The 20,693-nt window shown below is 48.9% G+C and overlaps 11 protein-coding genes across 11 annotated transcripts; 5 read left to right on the top strand and 6 right to left on the bottom strand.

Annotated features, from left to right (window-relative positions):
* Positions 1-39: 39 nt before the first annotated feature.
* On the bottom strand, positions 40-1,383 carry N7457_000593 (Fumarylacetoacetase; the record flags this gene model as incomplete). The annotated part of the gene is made up of 2 exons (XM_057171661.1): positions 40-383; positions 441-1,383. 2 exons carry the CDS (start codon positions 1,381-1,383, stop codon positions 40-42), a joined length of 1,287 nt encoding a protein of 428 aa, XP_057035564.1.
* Positions 1,384-2,137: 754 nt separating this feature from the next.
* Positions 2,138-2,668, bottom strand: N7457_000592 (uncharacterized protein; the record flags this gene model as incomplete). Its single annotated transcript, XM_057171660.1, has 2 exons — positions 2,138-2,308; positions 2,378-2,668. The coding sequence occupies 2 exons, from the start codon at positions 2,666-2,668 to the stop codon at positions 2,138-2,140; spliced, it is 462 nt and encodes a 153-aa protein (XP_057035563.1).
* A 584-nt stretch (positions 2,669-3,252) lies between these two features.
* Positions 3,253-4,182, top strand: N7457_000591 (uncharacterized protein; the record flags this gene model as incomplete). The annotated part of the gene is made up of 1 exon (XM_057171659.1): positions 3,253-4,182. The coding sequence occupies one exon, from the start codon at positions 3,253-3,255 to the stop codon at positions 4,180-4,182; it is 930 nt and encodes a 309-aa protein (XP_057035562.1).
* Positions 4,183-4,267: 85 nt separating this feature from the next.
* On the bottom strand, positions 4,268-4,885 carry N7457_000590 (uncharacterized protein; the record flags this gene model as incomplete). Its single annotated transcript, XM_057171658.1, has 3 exons — positions 4,268-4,654; positions 4,705-4,780; positions 4,806-4,885. 3 exons carry the CDS (start codon positions 4,883-4,885, stop codon positions 4,268-4,270), a joined length of 543 nt encoding a protein of 180 aa, XP_057035561.1.
* Positions 4,886-5,551: 666 nt separating this feature from the next.
* Positions 5,552-7,006, top strand: N7457_000589 (uncharacterized protein; the record flags this gene model as incomplete). The annotated part of the gene is made up of 1 exon (XM_057171657.1): positions 5,552-7,006. One exon carries the CDS (start codon positions 5,552-5,554, stop codon positions 7,004-7,006), a length of 1,455 nt encoding a protein of 484 aa, XP_057035560.1.
* A 1,380-nt stretch (positions 7,007-8,386) lies between these two features.
* N7457_000588 (uncharacterized protein) lies at positions 8,387-8,860 on the bottom strand (the record flags this gene model as incomplete). The annotated part of the gene is made up of 1 exon (XM_057171656.1): positions 8,387-8,860. One exon carries the CDS (start codon positions 8,858-8,860, stop codon positions 8,387-8,389), a length of 474 nt encoding a protein of 157 aa, XP_057035559.1.
* Positions 8,861-9,554: 694 nt separating this feature from the next.
* On the bottom strand, positions 9,555-10,966 carry N7457_000587 (NAD(P)/FAD-dependent oxidoreductase; the record flags this gene model as incomplete). The annotated part of the gene is made up of 3 exons (XM_057171655.1): positions 9,555-9,747; positions 9,811-10,799; positions 10,847-10,966. The coding sequence occupies 3 exons, from the start codon at positions 10,964-10,966 to the stop codon at positions 9,555-9,557; spliced, it is 1,302 nt and encodes a 433-aa protein (XP_057035558.1).
* A 1,187-nt stretch (positions 10,967-12,153) lies between these two features.
* Positions 12,154-12,735, top strand: N7457_000586 (uncharacterized protein; the record flags this gene model as incomplete). Its single annotated transcript, XM_057171654.1, has 1 exon — positions 12,154-12,735. One exon carries the CDS (start codon positions 12,154-12,156, stop codon positions 12,733-12,735), a length of 582 nt encoding a protein of 193 aa, XP_057035557.1.
* Positions 12,736-13,380: 645 nt separating this feature from the next.
* On the bottom strand, positions 13,381-13,715 carry N7457_000585 (SUMO family protein SMT3; the record flags this gene model as incomplete). Its single annotated transcript, XM_057171653.1, has 2 exons — positions 13,381-13,440; positions 13,506-13,715. 2 exons carry the CDS (start codon positions 13,713-13,715, stop codon positions 13,381-13,383), a joined length of 270 nt encoding a protein of 89 aa, XP_057035556.1.
* A 437-nt stretch (positions 13,716-14,152) lies between these two features.
* On the top strand, positions 14,153-14,587 carry N7457_000584 (uncharacterized protein; the record flags this gene model as incomplete). Its single annotated transcript, XM_057171652.1, has 4 exons — positions 14,153-14,155; positions 14,206-14,256; positions 14,344-14,356; positions 14,406-14,587. The coding sequence occupies 4 exons, from the start codon at positions 14,153-14,155 to the stop codon at positions 14,585-14,587; spliced, it is 249 nt and encodes an 82-aa protein (XP_057035555.1).
* A 391-nt stretch (positions 14,588-14,978) lies between these two features.
* Positions 14,979-18,395, top strand: N7457_000583 (nucleoporin Nup84/Nup107 family protein; the record flags this gene model as incomplete). The annotated part of the gene is made up of 6 exons (XM_057171651.1): positions 14,979-15,026; positions 15,083-15,347; positions 15,398-17,419; positions 17,472-17,781; positions 17,835-17,962; positions 18,019-18,395. Coding segments are annotated over 6 exons (3,150 nt in total), but the record flags the coding sequence as incomplete, so codon positions are not given.
* Positions 18,396-20,693: the final 2,298 nt, after the last annotated feature.

Raw genomic sequence — 20,693 nt, 5'->3', positions numbered from 1 at the left:
CAATATAGAATTTTTAGTATCGCATCCCGGGGGAGGTATTTATAGCGAAAGAGCCGGAAGAATCTGTCCTTCGCAAACTCCAAATCCAACCAATCCCTGCTCCTCATCACCACAGACTCCATAAATCCGAATGGTATCTTCATCCTGAAGGAACTTCCGCTCTTCAGATCCATTGAGCTTGATAGTCTGCTGACCACCGCTATTCTGCTCCAGCAAACTGCCCTTCTCGTTGTCACCTTCGCCACTAATTGTTCCAGAGCCAAGTAAATCTCCGGTGCGCATAGGGCAGCCACTGACAGAATGATGGGCCAGCATCTGAGGGAAAGACCATATCAGGTTATTTCCCTTGGTATTGGTGATTGTAGTGTTATTTCCTTGTTTAGCTGTAACAGAATCATCAGCTCATGCCACAGACCATGCACATTGTTAGAGGAACTTACTCTCAAGATCCACCTGAAGCCGAATATCATACTGAGAATCCTTCTCGATCTCACGCAGATAAGGCAGAATCTCCGCCGAGTTCTCAATACCAGGCACACGGAAAGGCTCAAGTGCATCAGCAAGAACGACCCAACCGCTAATAGTAGTGGCAAAGTTCTTGGCATTAAACGGACCAAGCGGGACATACTCCCACGTCTGGATATCGCGAGCGGACCAGTCATTCATAAGAACGTATCCGAAGATATGCTCCTTGGCATCCTCGATCTTGATCTGCGAGCCGAACTCACTCGGGCGACAGATGAACGCGCCAAGCTCGAGCTCAATATCCAGACGACGACATGGGATGAATTCGGGGATTTTAGGCTCCGCCTTGGGATCGGTGAGGATCTGGCCCCACGGTCGGCGAACCGGTGTGCCAGAGACCACAACAGACGATGCGCGGCTGTGGTAGGCCACCGGGACATGTTTGTAATTTGGCTGCAGTGCATTTGCGGGACCGCGGAAGAGCGAGCCGACTTTGAAGGCGTGGTTAATGCCTGCGAAGAAGTCCGTGTAGTCGCCTACCTCCAGGGGGAGGTGGAGAGTGACCTCTTTCAGAGGGACGAGGGCAGATGTCTGGAGGGACTGGTTTTCCTTGAGGATGTTGGGGTAGGGTGTTTGATCGGCCAGCACTTGCTGGAGATAGTTGCGCACGGTGCGGTGGACACCTTGGCCCAGGGCAGCGAAGGCGTTCAACGAGGGAGATGAGAACACTGACAGGTGTTCGGAGACGGCTTCGAGGGGCTTGAAACCGCCTCCCTTGGCGAAGGCGTCCAGGTCAATTGCATATTCTCCAATTGCAATGGCGGGTCGCTGCTGCGAGGAAGTGGCGGTTGATATGATTCCGAAGGGGATGTTGCGGAGGGAAAAGTGCGAGGACTTGGGGATTGACAACCAACTCATGATGGTCTAAATTAAATGAGCTTTTCTAAAATAATTGAAGATTTTATTCACGAATTCCACGAATTCTTCGGATAAGACGTGCATTTTATACAAAATCTGAGGTCAACGGGTGAGCCAGTCACATAATTACCCGGAAAGCAGCGTGAACAAATCCACTTCGCGGAAAATTCACTTAGTTTGCTACGAGCCCGATGATGTCGACATCGACCCTCAGGTTCATGTGGGGAATTCGACTTTGTTCGATCTTTCGCGGCTGGTTTCTATAACATTCCCTCGTTAGAAGCAATGTGGTGATCTACTTCGTTTCTAGACACAGCATTTCCACCTGGGCATTATCCAAGTCAATTTCATATGTTACCCTGCGTTGCTCTCTAGAAATAAGACAAATGCTTATTGAAACAAAGCCTCATGACTCGTAATCCATGTAGGATTTCCCGAGCAATGCCGGTATCGGTCAGCGTCTCTTATAAGGCAAAAGCCATGAAGCCAAAGTAGAAACTCGAGTAGTAGGAGACCCCAAATAGCATATAATAACATGATTTATTCGTCGGGTATTGGTTCTATCATTTTAACGAGCCTAATTCAGATCTAATCTATGTAGAGAATTAAAAGCTAGCCCAAGTAGGGAAGTTCAACGGCCACTTTATCAGCAGAAAAGGTGAGCTTAAAGCAAGCGTATGAATCATCAATCTTTCAGTATTTACAAAATTGGAAGTCATTAAACCAATGAATCAAAGAATCAAAGAAAAAGTCCTCACAGATCTGGCAGATAAGCCTCAACTTCAATCTCGAAATGAAGGCCGGGCATCACCAAGGAGGCAACAGTAACACCAGTCCAAGCTGGGCGAGTTGACTTGAGATACTTCGCAGCCGCCTTTCCAATGCCATCTCGAAGTCCATCTGCAGCAATTTCGTATGTATTGATCTAAACAGAAAGAGAAAAGTAATTGTCCAGTTAGCATCATCCCCATGGTGCTCATTCCCAGTGTCTCACCTTGTAAACGTGTTCCCAGGCATCATCTCCAAATCCAGCGGCCTTCAAAGCACGCTCCACATGCTCAAAGGCAACCTCTACCTCTTCAGCGGGATCTTCAGGAATAGTGCCGTCGTCACGAACACCGAGTTGACCCCCAATCAACACACGACGAGCATTCGCAGGAAGAATCACGGCATGGGAGAGTCCGAAGTGCTCTGCTGCCGCCTCACCGGGTCCAGGCCAGTTGTGGAACTTCAAGCCGTGCCCTGAGAGCTTGGATCCGGTATACTCGGGGCCATAGTTCGCCATTGTAAGAATTGTGGAGTCAATAATGAAGTTGATAGTAGAATCTAGATAAACGTGGTTCAAGTCAAAACAGAGTCTATGAGATAGAAACAAGAATTCTTTTCTGAGACACTCCTGAGTAAACCCATTATTTCCTGGGCTGTAGTCGACAGATGTAGTCCGAAGTTAGGGCATCGGATAATTTGGTGGTTTGCCGCCCCGCAGTCCCCGGGCAACGCGAAGGAACAATATTCTATTGGCCAACACCCCGCATAGAACGAGATTCACTGGCGAACAACAAAGTCCTGTGGGAATTCACCCACTGTATGTTGTAAGTCTGGGCCCTCATACCTGGGTAGTCATTATACATGTAAATAAATGAAGCGTGATTACAGACACAAGCGCGTGGTAACATGGATCTACTTGTTGAGCCTGCACCTGAGCATCCTTAAAAGGTGGCAGCCCAAATAGGAAAACGGGAAAGTCCGGTACATATAGATACATCATGTACACATTATGAGGTAACCCAATCACACCAATACCTCCTAGGTAGGTACCTAGGTACTTATATAGACCTCCAGGGCTATTCTTTACATCTTAAGTCGTCTATGTGCTCCTTCCTGGATACTCTATTCATAGTAGGAAAGCAAGGACACCTCGAAACAATGACTGGGTTCAAATGCGTCAGATATGGAAGAGACGTGGAAGACTTCCTGGACGACCTGCCTCCTTCTACGAACAGATATACCTACGAAGGGAAAGAACAATTTGAGGAAATCGCAAGGCTTGAACATCACCGCCTAGAGCACTCGTTACACCATCTCCAGTCTGAACCAATTGATAACTCTCTTGACATATCAGAATACTTTGTTATGACCATCGACATGCCCTCGTTCCGGAGAGACTTTTCCCGCAAGCTAAACGTTGGCGTTCGTCAGTTCTATAACCCGACACTTCACATATTGATTTTGAGAATGACTTTGCCCGAGCATTCTGAGGTTACCGGGGTATTTCACGATGCAGTAATGGAAGCTTTGCAGCCCATGGGGCTCAACAAAGCAGCAATCCTCAGATACGGAGGGGCAAGCATCAATGTCGGCGGCGGAAACACGAAACAGCCGGATTTGGGCTGGGGCCCCAGGCGGCTTTCTCGTGGTGTTGCGAACCGGCCCTCGGTAGTCCTGGAGGCTGGCCTTTCAGAGCCCGAAACAAAATTGCACAGTGACGCAAGAATGTGGGTGGATCCCACCAGGGGGAAAGCAAACATGGCCATCACCATCAGAGTCGACCCCCGGAAGCCCATGATCACAATCCAGACGTGGGAATGGGATTCCAATTCCCAGCGGCCCCATGTCACACAATCCTGTGTGATAGAGAAGACTGGCGATAATATCACCGTCTCGCAGCACACTCTAACCATTCCATTCGACCTGCTCTTCCGACGACCCCCTTCCATTCCTCGAGAGACTGATATCCGATTACAAAAGCAGGATCTTGTAGAAATTGGGACTGGGGTCTGGGAGATGCAAGGGCTGTGATTCATTCGGTATCTATATCCCTGCAGTGAGCGTAAAAACCGTCCCTTTGCTATGATGATTGTTGTAGGTCAGGCTATACCTGAAGCTATGGCACAATTTCCATCGCCACCTCATCCTCAATCCGTTCCGCATCCAAAGTTAGGAAAGCCCCAGACAGTATCCAGGCGAAAATAAACATAACTCTCCGGGAATTTGCTAGTAACGCCGCCTGCAGACGACTGCATATCAAATGAGAAAGGGATGAAGTCATGGCCTGCTTCAATGCACCCGTAAGAGACGGTGTGCGGACCAAAGACACGACACGACCGAGCCAGCCTGGCAGGATATGCAGGTTATCTCCATTCATCAGGAAGCGAACGAACTCACTAGCCAGGATATTCGCGGTATCCTCCCAGATTGGATAGACGACTGCAATACGGAGAAGGCGCGGAATGTTGAATTCAGGCTCGTCCAGTTCATCGATATGTCGACTCTATTTTCTCGAATTGTATACATCCTCCCGACGTGAGCATATAAACATACCCCTCTGAGCGCCCTCGTAAACGCAGCGACAGCTAAGTTAAGAAAGCCCCACCCGGCAGAGAAATCAAGTACGTGCCTATGTAGTTGTTATAGCTACCTACATAAGGTATGTAGCCAGAATATCAGTCGAAGAACATTCCAAGGTTGTGTCCACCACACCTTGTACATGAATCTCTATCATCTTGTCTGGCATTTGAAAGACCGATTGAATTGTTTGTCGTGTCTCGTACTCGCATATAGGATTAACTAGGTGGTTTCTGCTGCTCTGGAAGTCCTGTCAGTCTTGCGGCATTGCCTTTAGCCATGAGTGGGAAGCTCACTAAAGGTGAGAAAATCATAACAAAAAAGAGTGGAATTTACTTATCTTATCCTCGGTAGCTCTATCATCCCCGATTGGCTCAGTATAGGCTGTTCTTGGTCTCCATAGCCTGTGTTCCACGGCGGCACGGCCTTAGGGATCGGGCCGCCACGGAGTGTAGAGTTTGTTCCCGCACCCTACGCATCTAATCGCTTTTTTCCCCTCGGTCTCCTAAAGACAGATATTACTGTGATCTACGGAGAACTTCGTACGAAGTGCTCCGTACAATTTGCATGTTCCATGGCTAGAAACGCCACCACTAGGCTGCACTCTGAATTAGTGCTTAGCGTGCGCTAATTCGATCAATGAACCCAGTCCCTCCTGGAGCCTTGAGAATAACCTGAACTCCAAGTTCAGGGAGCCATGATTCAACCATTCAGGCCCAAAATATGGATATTTCTACTTTGTTGTGTACATATATTTGCCATCGCCACGGTTTCTTCCTCGGGGCTCCAGCAACACCTTTCTGAAACTCCGATCTCCCTTACCATGAACCAAACTCCCAAGCAAGTCCTGGACATCGAAGATGCTCTAGTGACAGAGGACAACCCGGCGCGCGACGACAAGTCGCTCGATTATGAACGCTGCGCGAGGCTGCATAATTACTTAGTCGCCTACGCCTGGATGGCCCGTCACGACCAGCAAATGCCCGATCTCAACGAGCTAGCCAGCCAACGCTCCCGCTTATTCGGTGAGGATGAAGAGGCTCTTCGCGCGCGCCTAGTACCGTCTATGAACTCGTTCCTAGACTCGATCTACGTGCCTAGCGACAGCTTTTTTTACTGGGTGGACGGCATATCGATGATGTTCATTGACGACGAGATCTTTATGGACGAAAAGAACGAGCTGGAAGACAAGGAACGATTCTTCGTCATCTATGACACGGAATGTAACCTAGGTCCGCATAATCTGGGCGTGGTTTACGATCAGCAGCTCCACCGTGCGGCGTTTCCAATGACAATCTGGAATACAGGTAGTTTGGAACCTATCTCCGAGCATGAGGAAATGTGGTTCCCACTAGAAACCATTCTGACACACTGGATCTATATGATCCGAATTGGAAAGGTCACTGTGGATTCGCCGGAGGGCGAAGCACCTCTGGAAGTAGCAATGACCCGCTCGCAGATCGGGCTATGGTCGTGGCTTCCTTATTGTGCTTTCCAGGTTGACAGCACCGTGGCTGCCATGGATCGGTACACCGCTGCAATCGAAGCCAGAATGCCTCCTGACTCGCTCTTGCCTGTCTCCCGAGATACGCCGCTCTTTACCGATGCAGATTTGGATGGAGCCTCTGTGCCAGAAGAATGCTTCATCCGCTCTCTCCTGACACGCATGAAAACTCCACGGTTCAAGGCAATTGCCCCGGGTCTAGAGGTTCCGCATGATGTTGCAGCCTTCGTAGCTCGCCAGCGGTTTACAGATGTGGTTCGTCATGAAGAGGCTTGGGTTCGTACGTCTCCCGCAGTCCTGATATTTGCTGCAAAGGAAGGCAACCATCAAATCAACTTCAGAGATGAGATCCGACACCTGTTCTTCGAGTTCGGTGACGAAATCCCTTACACGGATCAAGATCTCATTCCTGCCGGACTGTACAGTGAATCGGTGTGCCGAACGGCGTCCGATTCCGAAGAAGCAGGCTTTCGACTTGTGTTGCCATTTGAGCTACGGCCTAGGGGTTTTTCTGACAAAGAGGGTGCGATAAGGAGTGATGGATCCCCGGTCAGCTCAGGTTCTGTCGCAGAGCTCTTCCAGCATGGTGGATTCCATCCATTTGGAGGCGAACACCGGGCTCAGAGATTAGAGCGACTGTTGGATCGGTGGAGAGAACTGGTGGAAAGTGGTGTGTGGACGGTGGGAAAGGACGGGGTGGAGGGAGAGATTACTCAATTCCAAGACGCAGACCGCGATGCTTGGAGGGATTATTTCATTCCTCCTGACTGGTGAGGTTCTCTTGTATTGATAGCTTTGATGCTCCACGGTCGGGTTTTATGTCGAACAACACTAGCATTGTAGTGGATAAACATCTCTTAACAAGTATAGAGAGTAACTATTACCTACATGAAGGAGGCAGAGCAATTGAGCCTTGGAGTAAAAGCTAACTCGAGTTGATATAAGTGAACATGCATCGACGAGGCAGGAGCAACAGTCACAAAAATTATGCCATATTCTGCGCCCATCTAGGCCAATCTTCGCCATTGGTAAATATTTACCACACTGCTGAAGATTCAAGAAAAAAAACCAAAAAGCAAAAAAGAAATGAGGCTGACCCGATTTGAACGGATAACCTTGCGAACTGGAGTCGCACGCGCTACCGTTGCGCCACAGCCCCATTTGATGGAAGAAACGGCATTTAATTGTACTATAGCCCTATAGCTATAGCCATAGCCAATTGAGACCTACAATTGTTTTCAAGCATGAAATTCCATGCAGATTGAGTCTCGAAGACATTCTATTCACATTTGGGGCAGACTGAGCCAGCGATGCACTGAGGGGAGAAATTGATCTGTGGATGGTTTGTTTTGCCCGAGGCCCGGGAATTGGCTTATTTCCACCATAGGGTCATGTCCATTATAGTCGCAGTTTGCGTTGGAGGACTGTTAAAACATCAATTGCAGTGGCTGTTAGGATTTGGGTAGATAACATATAGCATTCGTGAGCTCTGTATTCCCTGGGTCTCTCTTTGTCTCGCTTTGGTCGCAGTCTCATTCTGTGGAAGGCAGTCAATATTGGCGATATATATTAGGAGAGCGACGGGTTCCAGCGTATGACAAGGTCGCACCGAGCCCCTGGATTTTTGCTCGGGTAAGAAGAATTCCTAGAGCTGCAATTGAATCAATTCCCACCTGGAAGATAGAGCAGTCAGATAAAGCCTACTGGCTTTGCCTAGCCGGATTATGCAAGTCTCAGACTGTGCCCAGGTAGACTGGATCACGACTCACAATCTCACAACACAACCTTAGAAGCATTGTCACCATGAAGCGTGTCATGAGTGTGGGAGCACATAGGGCTTGTTTGACAAGGCCTAAAGTTCTGCCTCCGTACACATTGTCAACGTCAGCCGATAAGTTTCGGGACTTCCTACGCAGATAGACTGTGATATTCCTTTTCAACTCCAGTATGACACACCATCCGGAGAATAAACCCACACAGAAAGAGCAAGAGAGTATTATTTGCATTCGGCATGCTATTGATTATAATATGTTATCCCAGACATATTTGGCGAAAGATCTCCGAATTCCACGCACGATCAGAAAGCCTCACATCATGCGATTTCTATAATAACAGAAGGTTAGATATATATCCCAAACCACAAATGTACTCAAGTTACTCACATTTACTCGCGACCCGACGTAGCCGGAAGGCCGCATCGACTGACGGACCCGAAGACCGCGCCTTCACCTCACTACCCTCCTCAGTTCCCAACACCAGCGGACTTCCAGAGGGACGGAAAGTGAATGTGCCATCAGAATTATCGGTCACCGTGAAAAGCTGCGCCTGGTTCCCGAGTGTGTCCACTTCGCACCGATGTTTCATCGCAGCCGGGCAGCCGAGCATACCCTGGGTATAGACATGTTGTAAAAAGAAATCGGAGCCGGATGATATGAAGCGCCAGTGTTCGTCCTCTTTCCCTTCGGGATGCACCAGCTCGACACCATATTTAATACCGATGGAGCTTTGGATGCCCCAGACATCTCCAGAGCCTGGGGACTCGATGGAGTAGACTTCGTTGTTCTTCAGGGCCATTGTTTGGCTGAACAAACTAGCCAGAATGGCCATGGTAGGAATGGTATACTTCATATTGAGAATTAGATGTGAAGGCTTTGCGAGTGGATGTTTCAAAGATGATACTTGAGGGTAGAGGGAAAATTAGGGGTTAAGAGGGAATTTATAGATACTAGATACTAGAAAATGATACCCATCACTTCATTATGCATCCTGCTAGTCCCTCTGGAGTAATAATTGTGCCATATGTAGTACGGAGTAGTTATTAACCTGATGCAGGCTGTCACTAGTCATATGCAATGTATACACCAGTGCCGATGGCTTCCGTTTTGGTGCTCACCCCTTGCCGCTTTTTGACGAGTAAAATTGATTACCCCGGATATTCTACTCCGTACGAGTATTTAAGCTGCCGCAGCTCATATGCCACGCAAACTGGTCCTGGGCGGCAAGCAGGGCCCTTCTCAGCAAGACGACCGCTAGAAGGCGTTAGAATTTGATTTGTCTCGTCTTGCCCGTCTTATTTACAAAGAAACCCACTATGGAAATGGCAATTGCATAGCAGATCTTCCGCATGAATGGCCGGCAGAGGATAGCGCAGCAGAATGCACGCTGTAATCAACTAAATGGTAGATTGCCAGCTCAATGACGAGATACCTTGTAGTTTAGAAAATATGAAGCGACAGCAGAGACTTTGGGTACTCTCTTGGCTCTTTGGCTTCCGAAGACAAAGACAGAGTATGTGGCGTGCGCGAACAGGTTGGTTTTAATCTCAGAGTTTTGCCCTTTCTTGAGGGTCTAATTCCCGCCTAGTAGGTCCTCCACGACTTCCATCACCCTTGAAAGTATCATCTTGACCTGCGTAGTCCATTCTGAATCTCCATTTTTGAGCAAGATTCGGGGGCAGCGACTTTTTGAGAGCCAATGACATGTATCTGCCTAAGATGGGCAAGAACTTGAACGCACTGTGAGAAGACCGTTAGTGCAACGTGCGGAAAAGAGGAGATAACACTTGGAAGGTCACATACTGTCCACTCCCTGCACCTCCAACAAACAGATTGGCATAGTCGGGATGATAATCCATCACAAAGTCCCCAGTTGGCGTGTCGGTATACCAACACATGGCTAGCTTCTCGAAAGGTCGATCTCCCAGCTCCGGAAGAATCTCGCGCAGGCCTTCTCTTAGGCGGACCTCTCCATCCTTTGGGACAAAGTTTACACGCTCGCGGGGAGGGATCAATGGTGGGGATGACACATTTGATTGAACAATGTTGCGGTCTGCTTGTGTTGGGATCCGAGTGTATCCCCATCCGTGGATTGCCATCTTCAATGTCTGGGTATCTCCATGAGGGGGGAAGTTGAACCATCCAGTTGCAAAGTTTGCATAGATAGGAAGGTTCTCGTACTTCTCCACCTCAGACGGTGTAAGACGGACATATCCAACAACCTGTGCGGTTGATAGCGCTGAGTTATACATTGGAACCAAGCCAGAGGTCCAGGCACCAGTCGAAAGAATAAAGTGGTCACCCTCAACCCGACTCCCAGTGAGGGTTCGAACAGCCTTGATGACTTTGCGGTGATCGGTCTCAAGTTCGACCACAGTCCCTCCGCGACCGCAAATAAATGATACACCGAGTTCAAAACAGTCATCGCGAAGCTGGCTAACAGCTTTCGCCGCGTCTGCCCAGCCTGCTTGATGATTACTGTATCCAGAAAATCCAGGAGTTGCGAGCTCGCCTGTCAGAACAGGGAACTTTTGCTTGATCGTCGTCATGTCTTCAAGCTCGGTCCACGGCAGCTTTTTCTTGTCAAGAGCGGCGGTGGTTTTTGTCATCCAGTCCTTGCCATAGGCACCCGTTTTGCCGACCAATATATAATCGGCCGGATAGAAAATGCCTTTATATCTGGGCGTATCTCGCCATTTTAAGTAGGCTTCGTATGCAAGATCCAAATAGTCGTCATCTGCATAGTCGAACCGAATGACACGGGAGATATCAGAGCTAGATCCATCAGGGACCTGTATTTATCAGTGATTAATCGTTGCATATTTTGAGGAACGCATACCGGTGGCATATGTCTGTCAAGAACGACTACATTGCGATATCCTTCGGATGCGAGCTGATAAGCTGTCGAGAGACCAAAAATCCCTGCCCCAACGATGATGACTTTGCTTTCTTTGTCCATATTTGAGATAATATCCCATGTTCTCCCGAGGGTGACAGAATAGAATCAATTGCTAGTTAATTGAAGGAGTCAAAGCTTTTTGAATCGTCAACTGCATCATATACTTGCAACCCCACACCCCGGAGATTCGACCTCAACTCCGCTCATGTGACCGGTGTATGAGGGATTGCCGGAGACAACGACACCTCCCCGGCACTACATTCAGGCATGACACTGGTGCTGTACATCTAATTATCATGCTTTCCCCGATGTGCCAGGGCTCTGAGTCAACTTCAGAAGAGGCTGTCAGGCGCTCGCTCTCGTTTCTCTTTGATCGCATTAGAATCTGCGCCAAGTACCAGATGTTGACCTGCACAGCAGCTTTAGCTGTTTATGCCTTCCCCCATCATACCCGTTTGAGTTTTTCTTTCTGGCAGAGATGCATTGCTTTTACCTTGGATACCAGTCAAGAGCGTTGGAGAGGACAGAGAGGGAACGTGCTGAATTCTAAAAGAATTCCGTGCCCAGACAAGACGCTGTAATGATTTACAATGATACAGTTCTAATTCCATCACTTCAGTCTCGAACATCGAGTCCTTGCAACGGGCTTAGATTGACACATGGAGATCGTCCTAGACTGCACTACAACAGGTACTAACCATTACCCGCCTTCTTGTCAGCATAACCCCCTTGGGAGCGCCAAATCCACAGACTTTGATAGAAGTCTTCGAACTCCTATCGATGAGGTGATTCGGATCGGATTGCACAAAACCTAGCACTTTTACAATCTCTATAGACCAGCCTCTTATACCTCGGTTGATCCCGGCGCAAGGGCTGAAATGGAATTGGACACTACACAGCTACTCCATACGTTCAAGGCCTTATAGATCTTGACAGCCATGTCCCATCATCTCTGATTGAACCAAGAACACAGATACGTGTCGTAGGAAAAAAATATTGCTGCCTTAGTTCCTGAGGCCAAAACCCGACCCAGAATGGTCTAGCCCTTCCTTTTCTCCACGATCGACCAGGGATTCACTAGCACTGACGCCATTACGTCTATTTCGAGCCAGCACAAATCTTGAATTGAGCGAATATAACCTTGTGTTGTATACTCTATTTATTGACAACTATTAATCTCCCCAACTCGGTCTCTGTACTTTCATCGCCTGTTACACCCGTGCGATCCAACCCCACGTGCCAGTACCATGTCTGATCCAAGCGCCGAGCTCCAATCCACACTCCGCAACCTGTCTATAGGCGAAAAGGGCCCGGTGCAGGACATCTCCCGCCCAAATGTGAAAAGCCTCTCGGGTTCAGGAGCCACATCTCCGAACCCCAAGCCAAAACCCAAGAAAACCACCAAAGTTGTTGCAGACTCTTGGGAGGACGAGGCAGATCTCTCCGCCTCGGATACCGAGGATGCTCCACCCCGCGCTGAAGGCACTACCGCAGTGCTCTCGCCAACCCTCAGCGCTGAGGGTCCGCTGGATCCCCCGCCGACGCCTATCTCTCCGCAGACCTCAAACCCGTGGATGGGCAGAGCTGCTTCTCCTGCTACTTCATCGCGGGAACCCCCAACTCGTCGCCCGGAGAAGCAAACTGCTGTGGCGGAACGGCTGATTGCTGGTGCGTTGGGGATTCGTGCGCCGAAGAGGACAGAGCAGCAGCGTGCTTATGATCGCTCGGTGAAGGAGCAAGAAATTAAGAGACGGAACCGCGAGCGCGAGGAGAAAGCGAAGGCTATAGAGGAGGAAGAAAAGGCCAAGGCTTCTATTTGGGATAGTTAGGTGGGGATTTGTCAGCCTTCTACCATTATATTGCTGGACTATCCCTGTATATATGTCTATATATCTCTGATATTGTCGATACTCGTTCTTTCTGCGTGGTGGGTTATCTGGATGGCTGGACAGACGGCTTACTCCCTGCTAGGCTGGGTATTTTCTATTCTGCGGTAAACAAGTTTTGTCATTGGGTTGGCAAGAGGGTGAATGACTGCTACATTCCTTAGGCCTTTGGATCTATACCCGAGTATCCCATGCGAGAGGCCATTATCACCCAGGCAGTGATGAGGCTTAGATAGCGTGTACAACACTAGTTATAACTTCTCAAGACTCAGGACAATGCTGAGGGCCACACAGGCTATATCTACGTATAGCCATTATGCTTATATCTGAGAATCTTCAGGATGGGGATATAAAATAGCTAAAGCAGCACCCTCAAAGTCTCCAGAGGAGTTTGGGTGACTTTTGATAGTTCGTCATTCATGATTAAAAGCACTATGAACGCCGCCCCTTCGCCCATGGGCCGTCAATAAGGATTATCTATCCACTTCCGGCCATTGGCCCATGCCAATCTCTCCATCTTTCACACATGTCGCCCGAGTAGCCGTGGTTATGTCAGGAGGTGGGGCTCGAGCATGCGAAGCGAGTATTCTAGCAACCTCCGATCTGCTCCTGGTGAACCTCCAAGGTATCACCATCTGCCATATCAAGCTGTCCAATGGATTAGTCTCAGAATTCAAAATCCAAGAACGGAAAAGAGGGGAAAAGAGCCATACAGTATCGGGCGAATCCTCAGGACGGACACGGGTGCCATCGAACAAGAAGCGCACAGTGGACATCTGCTTGCCTTGGCGCTCACAGAATGCATCCATGAGTTTCTTCAGTTGGGTGGATCGCTTGATCTTGAAGAATACTTCGTTGTTATTGTCGGTCACCTTGATGTTCAGGTGCTCGGTAGGAGGCGCAGCAGATTCCTTGTCAGACATGATGGATGGTTATTGAGGTCTAGGTTTTGTCAGACGGTCATGTTGCGTGAGGCACAGAATGGCGACGAAGTAAAACGCTTACAAAGGTGAAATCGGTGGGATCGGTTGTAATGATCTCTTGAGAGGGGTTTCGAAGTTATGCCTGGAGATTTTGAAGAAGGGTTAGAATGCGATATTGGCGCCGAAATGATTGCAACGGAAAGACGAACGACTCACCCAGCAGACGAATGCGCACAAATGAGTGAGGGATGTGGAAACGGAGAAGTTAGAATCGAGAGGAGGGAAGAGGGATCAGCGGCGGCGGCAGAATAACGACTCGCCCCACGGTCTAAAGGCGGAGAATCTTTGTTGCGTTTGTACTCTGCTTCTATCACTTTCGTCACTTCCAAGGAACATTCTAAGTGTATCTTTTGCTTTGTTTTGAGAATCGTTGCATTATGGTATGAACTATGACTCAAAGCACATTGGATAGAGACTGAGACCCATGTAGGGTAATTTAAAGCAAGATCTATCGCACGATCAACCTTGCCATCCACGAGCTGTACGTCTCTCTGTGTTAAGCGCGTTCCTAAAGTCTCCGCGCTCGTTTCTTGACATGGAATCCAGGATATTACTAACACAATCGCAGTGCGCCATCCAAGGTAATTGCCAGTTCATAGCAGGTCCATGTCCAAGTCTAACCGAAGCTAGATTGCCTGCAGAAAAACTCATTCAACGAGGACAAGTGCCAGGCACAAATCGATGCCCTGTACGAATGCTGTAATGCCTTCTACCAGGAGCGAGGGGACAAGGCGTCCACCGTCAGTTGCCCCAAAGCAAACCTGCTGCGCTTGAAGATGAGACAACGAGCTCAGGCAGCAGAGAAGCAGTAGTGGACTACTTGTACATTAAAATTTTATAAAGTGACCCATGTCGAAAATGGAGGATGTCACAATTCCTTTGCGGTCTGAGTTTCCATATGGAGGAAACCAGGCTAATTGAAGAACTGCATTTATTATAAGACAATCTTGAGCACGCAGAGAGGCCTCATGGACCTGTACGAATATTGAATCTTTCGTACCGAGACTCTAATGAAAGCCTATAGACATTAGAGAAGAAAAGAAAAGAAGGAGAGAAGGGCGCGGGTGAAAATTCGTATAAATAGCTTCCGGCTTTGCCGCTAGTCTTCTTCGGGGTTAGTCCGTCAACGCGCCCCAAAAACCAAAAGAGACAAACACAACGGATTCCTCAGAGCTCTCTCTCCCTTCCAACTAAGTCTCCATCATGGCGCCGTTAACTCGATCGGCCGCTGGAGCCACTTTATTCACACCGGTCCGTTGAATTTTCGCTTTTTTCAATGCGATCTTCCATGCTAATTCTTTGTCTAGGCTGCCCAGTCAACTAGACGGACTGAGATCATCAATATCGATGATGATGACGAGCAACAATCTTTTGATGAGAATTCAGAATTAGGCTCCGAGGAACAAAACTCAGAAGATCAATCGGAGGATCAATCAGAAGACCAATCCGAAGATCAAGATGAGGACATGGACGAAGAAATGGATGGCGACAGCGTATCGGAGACCGGGTCCGATGTCTCTGATCCAGAACCCTCTATGCAGCCTATCTTTGGAATTCCTGGCAAGACCCAAGGTCGGCTTATGACCATCCTGCATAAATCGCATTCACTAACTATACCTCAGATGCCCCGCTGTTCACTGCCGCCGGCGCTCAAGAAGCCTTGCACCCCCTTCGCCGAACGGCCGATCGCGTTACTCGCCAGATCGAAGCATTCGCTGACAAACTGGATCAGTTCAAGCGCGAGAATGCGACTGACGATTTCAGCAGCGCCCAGGCGGCCTACAAGCTAGTGCAGAGCTACCGCGACCTTGCGAATAATGCGATTAAGGAAATTGAGACACAACAGACCCTTGACCGGACAAAGGCCAGCTTGAGGTCGAGTGGGTCACAGAACCCCAAAAATTACGAGGAAATTCGGCGATTGCAACTCGAAGCCGACACTTGGCGCCTTCTGCTCAATCTGATCAGCATCGATGACCCTTCTAGTCGGGCCAGTTACAAAGCAGGGCGACAAACCGCTTTCCAAAACCTTCACCGTTACTCTACCGATCGCGAGATTTGGGAGGAGTTCTTGAACGCCGATCAATATGGCCTTGAATGTGTGGTTGCTATGCGATGGCTGGAGGAGACCTCGAAGACAGCAACCCAGGAATTCGACTCCCTGATCACCGAAATGGAGGCGCAGTCGGAAAGGGGCCAGGGACTATGGACAACTGGTTGGCTTTACACCAAAGAAGCGATCAAGGGTCACAAACGTTTGCGCGCCTGGCCGCAACCTCTTGAGCCGAATGACCCGGGAATCTCACGCTCGCTTTTGAGCAACGACGAACAGAAACCGTTAGTCACTCAGCTCGATCCGGATGCCATTACTCGCCAAAAGCACGGACTGGAGAAGCAGGATGAATTCTTTGAACGCGCCACTTGGATAACTTGCTGGAAGATGCTGAGACAAGGTGAAAACTGGACTAAAATTCGCGAATGGGCAGAGGGCCGTCTGGAAGGGTGGAGAGCTGTCAGCTTATGCGGTTCCAGTGTGGACCCCAAATCTGCAAGCTCTCGATACCCATCTGACGATGGCCACACACGGTTGATGAACAGTCGAGCGCATGATTCATGGCGTGCAGCTTGCTCTGCGCTGACACGCGACCCTAATACCGATGAATTCCAGCGTGCAGTATATGCGCTGCTCTCTGGCGAAACCGATGCTGCGGCCTGTGTTTGTCGCAGCTGGGATGACTTCCTTTATGTGTACTTCAACCGCGTGGTTCTCTCGCGCTACCAGGGATTCTGCAAGCAATTCCAGCGGAAACTCAGCCATTCCCCCAACACCCCCATGACGTTCGACCCTGAACCGGCTGGGCACGCAGAGCTTCAAAAGTTCCTTGTCTATCTCAAAGGCAACGACCGGGTCAGTGGGGAGGCGCGAAACCCGTTCCGCAACATCCAGGCTGCAATTCTCAGCAAAGGATACGATTCATTCTTCCCCTCGTTGGCTCAGGCTGTGTCCCAAGTTGGCGCTGACAAGTATGGGAAGAATTCTGTTATCCCAGAGATAGCGCGCAAGCCAGTAGACGAATCTTTCCTCATAGCTGCCGATGACGAAGAGGCCGTCAGAATTGCGGCCCATGTCTATGTTGTGGCCAGTGCCAGAGGCTACGCTCGCGTGGACACTCACTTTGTTGAAACGGCATCGGTTATCTTGGCTGGGCATATTGCCAACATGGAAGACCGAGGTCTATTCCATCTAGTCCCGCTTTATGTGTCACTTCTCCCTGCGGAAATGGGGCATAACGTTCTGGCCAAGATTCTTATTGAAATCGTCGACCCACAGGAAAAGATACAGCAAGTCCGGCTCGCACAGAAACATGATATTGACATGGAGACCGTTCTCGATGTTCAATGGTCGTTGGTTAAAGAAAACGTCTCTGTGATTGATCACTCAAGAGGCGTCACTGGCTATTCCAGGGTACTGCGACGACCCGACGGTTCTCAAGTATTGGTGTCACCCAAGACCGACTTGATCGGTACCTCTGTCGCTCCAGAGGACGATAAATTGATTCGCAGTCTGGAATGGCTTCGCTTCATAGATGGCCAGTGGGACAAGATTTGCAATCTTGGATCCTGGCTGTATCGCAAGTTCTTCCGTAAGTTCTCTAATCATATTCTTCATAGATCAACTGAACTGACTCTTTCTAGTTGCTGATAAGCTTGCTGCTGCTCGCGAGTTGAGTTTCCGTATCCGACTGGCAGATATCTCGATCGAAAAGTTTGGATCCGATATTATTTCCATGCCTCCCCAAGAACTAGGATACAGAGAGGCCACCACACCAACTAGCCCGACAAAATCAAAGAGAAATAGTCTCAACCGCCGGAGTCTCTCTGCCACGAACAATGATTATCTGGTTGTGGCATACTCCCAGGCTCACAGGATATTAGATTTGGAGTGCTTGGCTCTCGGGTTCGATGCCTTGGAGCAATTTGCCCTGGTACACGAGCAGATCTCCAAGTAAGCGGTCTACTTTCCTTGATTCATTTGTGTCAGAAAACTAATCAATTCAGGACCAAACGCCGACGAGACTCGGGCACATTGAAGAACATGGGTAAAGACATGAACGAATGTGTGGGTATCTTGGAAGATTGCATCGAAACTATGATCGATGGCGAGTGGCTACCCACAGCGACGGATGGTAAGTGCCATTGTTGTTGTGATATCGAAATCTTAACACTAAATGATTTCCTGTAGACGAAGAAGAGCAAGACTTCGAACATATTCGGAAGACTTACATTCCAGAACTGCTTCTGGATTACCACAACGCCATGTACTACGCTAGCTACACCCTCGAACGACACGACCTGTTGACTTCCTGCATGGTCGTATCTATCTGGGCAGCCAACTACGAACATATCACACGTGCCTTTGTCAACTCACGACGAATGGCCGAACTCGTCGATGTACTGGCTGTGTCAAGTAAGGCCATGGTCATTCGGGACTCCAGCCAGCGCAAATCTTCAATGGATCACACCACCTTGGACAAGGGCCAAGAATTGAAGATCTGGGATGTCACGATTCCTGAAGACGAGATGAAGCGACTTGGGATCGTATCGTCCTCCGAGCGGGGACGGTAAGTGCAGCAATTCCGTTCTGTGTAAATTAGCATGGGATTTATGTGGGTTCAATTAAAGGCGAGGCTCTGGTATGAAAGAAACTGGATCAAACAGGGAGGGCAGATTACTTCATTTTTCTACAGTTACATCTCAATAGGATATTTACGAATGTATCAATATTGTCTGCTGTCAACAATATCAAGGTGCTGGTTCACTGCGCGTTGCAATTCAATTCTTGTTACTTTGCCACTTCTTATGAATCCTTCGCCCATTGATATCACACTCGAAGTTTGAAGGCAACGAGAAACAGGCTACGCCTGTAGAATTTCTACCCTAGAACGCAAGTCCAATAAAGTACAATTGCTCACACAGCATTGCGACAGCGTTTCCTAGCACCTTGGCCAGAAACTCTTCTCCCAAAGCCGTAATATTCCCAAGACTTGGGACTATTCTCACACCTTGCCATGGCTATCAAATAGTGACTCAATTTTGCGCGGGAAATGCGCCGACACATCCTTATTGGTGCCTGCATGGGCGATATCGGGGTACGAAGTACGGGGCACGGAGTAGATGTCTTACAACAACAAGAGTGATAGATCAACATCTACATGTACTCCGCACATAGGTCGAACTTTCAAAATCCAGATCAAGTCGAGCCTCTGGACCTGAACTCTAAACAAAGCACAAACACTACGGCCAAATGCAGAAATCATGCCGGCGCAACTATCTGAGGTGTCAGAACCTTGACAAGACATGCAGTAACAGATACTGCACACACAATGCCCAGATGGACCGCGTAGAATGACAAGATGAACATCTATACCTGAGATCGTCGCCAGCTACCCCGATCCCCGTTATCTTCCCGAGAGGCGGATCTCAAGGCCAAATCATTGCCACGACTCTCCTGGTGTGTTCTCGCGGGGACTGTCGCCACGCCGGACCTCGCATGGACATGGGGCATTAGTACTCCGTAGTGCGCCTCCGCCTCTCTTGGCCAGCACGCGTATGTACGGGATAAATATGCTGCACAACGCGCAAGTACGGAGTACAGTCACCAAAGAACTCAAAACCCAGCCTGTGGCGGTCAGACTAGCCCCCGTGGTTCCAGTATCACGTAACAAACAGGTGAGGACGAAGGACCCGGTGGAATTAATCTGGAGGCGGGAACTAGCATTTGTCCGCGATCAAGTGGCAGAGTTACGGCGAGTGGTTGGAGATTTCTTCGGCGAGGTGCGTGCATAAGCGTTGATGCGCTGGGCTAGTGGGATCTTTTGGATTGGAGTTACGAAGATTGGGGTGGTTAGTTGCTGAGTAGGATAGTCTAAGGGCGAGGCTAACACGGCGGTGAGACCGTATTTGTTGGTTGGGTTGGATATTTTTCTGAGGCTTTGGGGTTTGATTGGACTGTGATCTTTTGGTGGGAATATCGATTAGATGAGGTGGGACTGATTATTGGATGATATCAGGTGTATTTTGTGATTAGCTGCGTGGCTTAAGTGTTCGTTTTATGGCTGATGGATGTGTTTCGTTGGATGGACACATAGTGTAGGTTATAGTGTATGTTATAGTGTACGGTGTTGTCGATGCCCGACATTGACGATGACTTATGTTGTATGCGTTGTACGGAGTACTCCGCACATGCCATAGGGGAAAAATTAGCTTGAAATCCATAGATATGCTATGAACCCTGGAATCGGCCTAAGCTTCTCTTCCCAGGTGTTCCGTATGTTCCGATGCATCAGTTCCTATATGGCCTGAGTGTGGCGGAGTATGGTATGCTGCATTGACACAGATCCCGACGAGCTTGGCAAAAGTAGGTCCGTCAAGTCCCGGGAATTTTAACTTGAAGCAGATCGCAAAAACCAGTCTCGGGGCATGTGACGTACACGTCGATCCGGGTCTCAATGTCGACGTTAATATACCTAATATGGGACGTCACCACTTTTCAGACTCCATAGGACGATGCATTGACACGATTCACTAGATTAGAGATATAACGTCCGCGCTTTAATGCAATTTAGTCTGCAGGGTGTTTCATGTACACAGTCTGTATGCAAAATATTCAGTGTCAGGGTGCCCCCTATTCGCCGGATCGGGGGTCCTCTGGTATTCCTTGGCAGTGAGGCAGTGCAGACTAGGTCCCCCGTATATTGCTTGGTATTGGCCGTGTCGGTGGTATCAGCTCCTCATTCGACGCTCAGCCCACATAACCACGGTGAAGAAACTGGCTGTTGACAATTCAGGTCATGTTATGTGTAAAAAGGGAGAGTTTATACTGTACGGCGTACGGAGTACAACATGGAACAACACCAT

This window comes from Penicillium paradoxum (genome assembly GCF_028828445.1).
Source record: "Penicillium paradoxum strain IBT 22861 chromosome Unknown utg000002l_segment0_segment0, whole genome shotgun sequence".
Classification (NCBI taxonomy): Eukaryota; Fungi; Ascomycota; class Eurotiomycetes; order Eurotiales; family Aspergillaceae; genus Penicillium; species Penicillium paradoxum.
The sequence above is the reverse complement of the archived record's forward strand: the minus strand, read 5'-3'. Positions and strand labels throughout refer to the sequence as shown.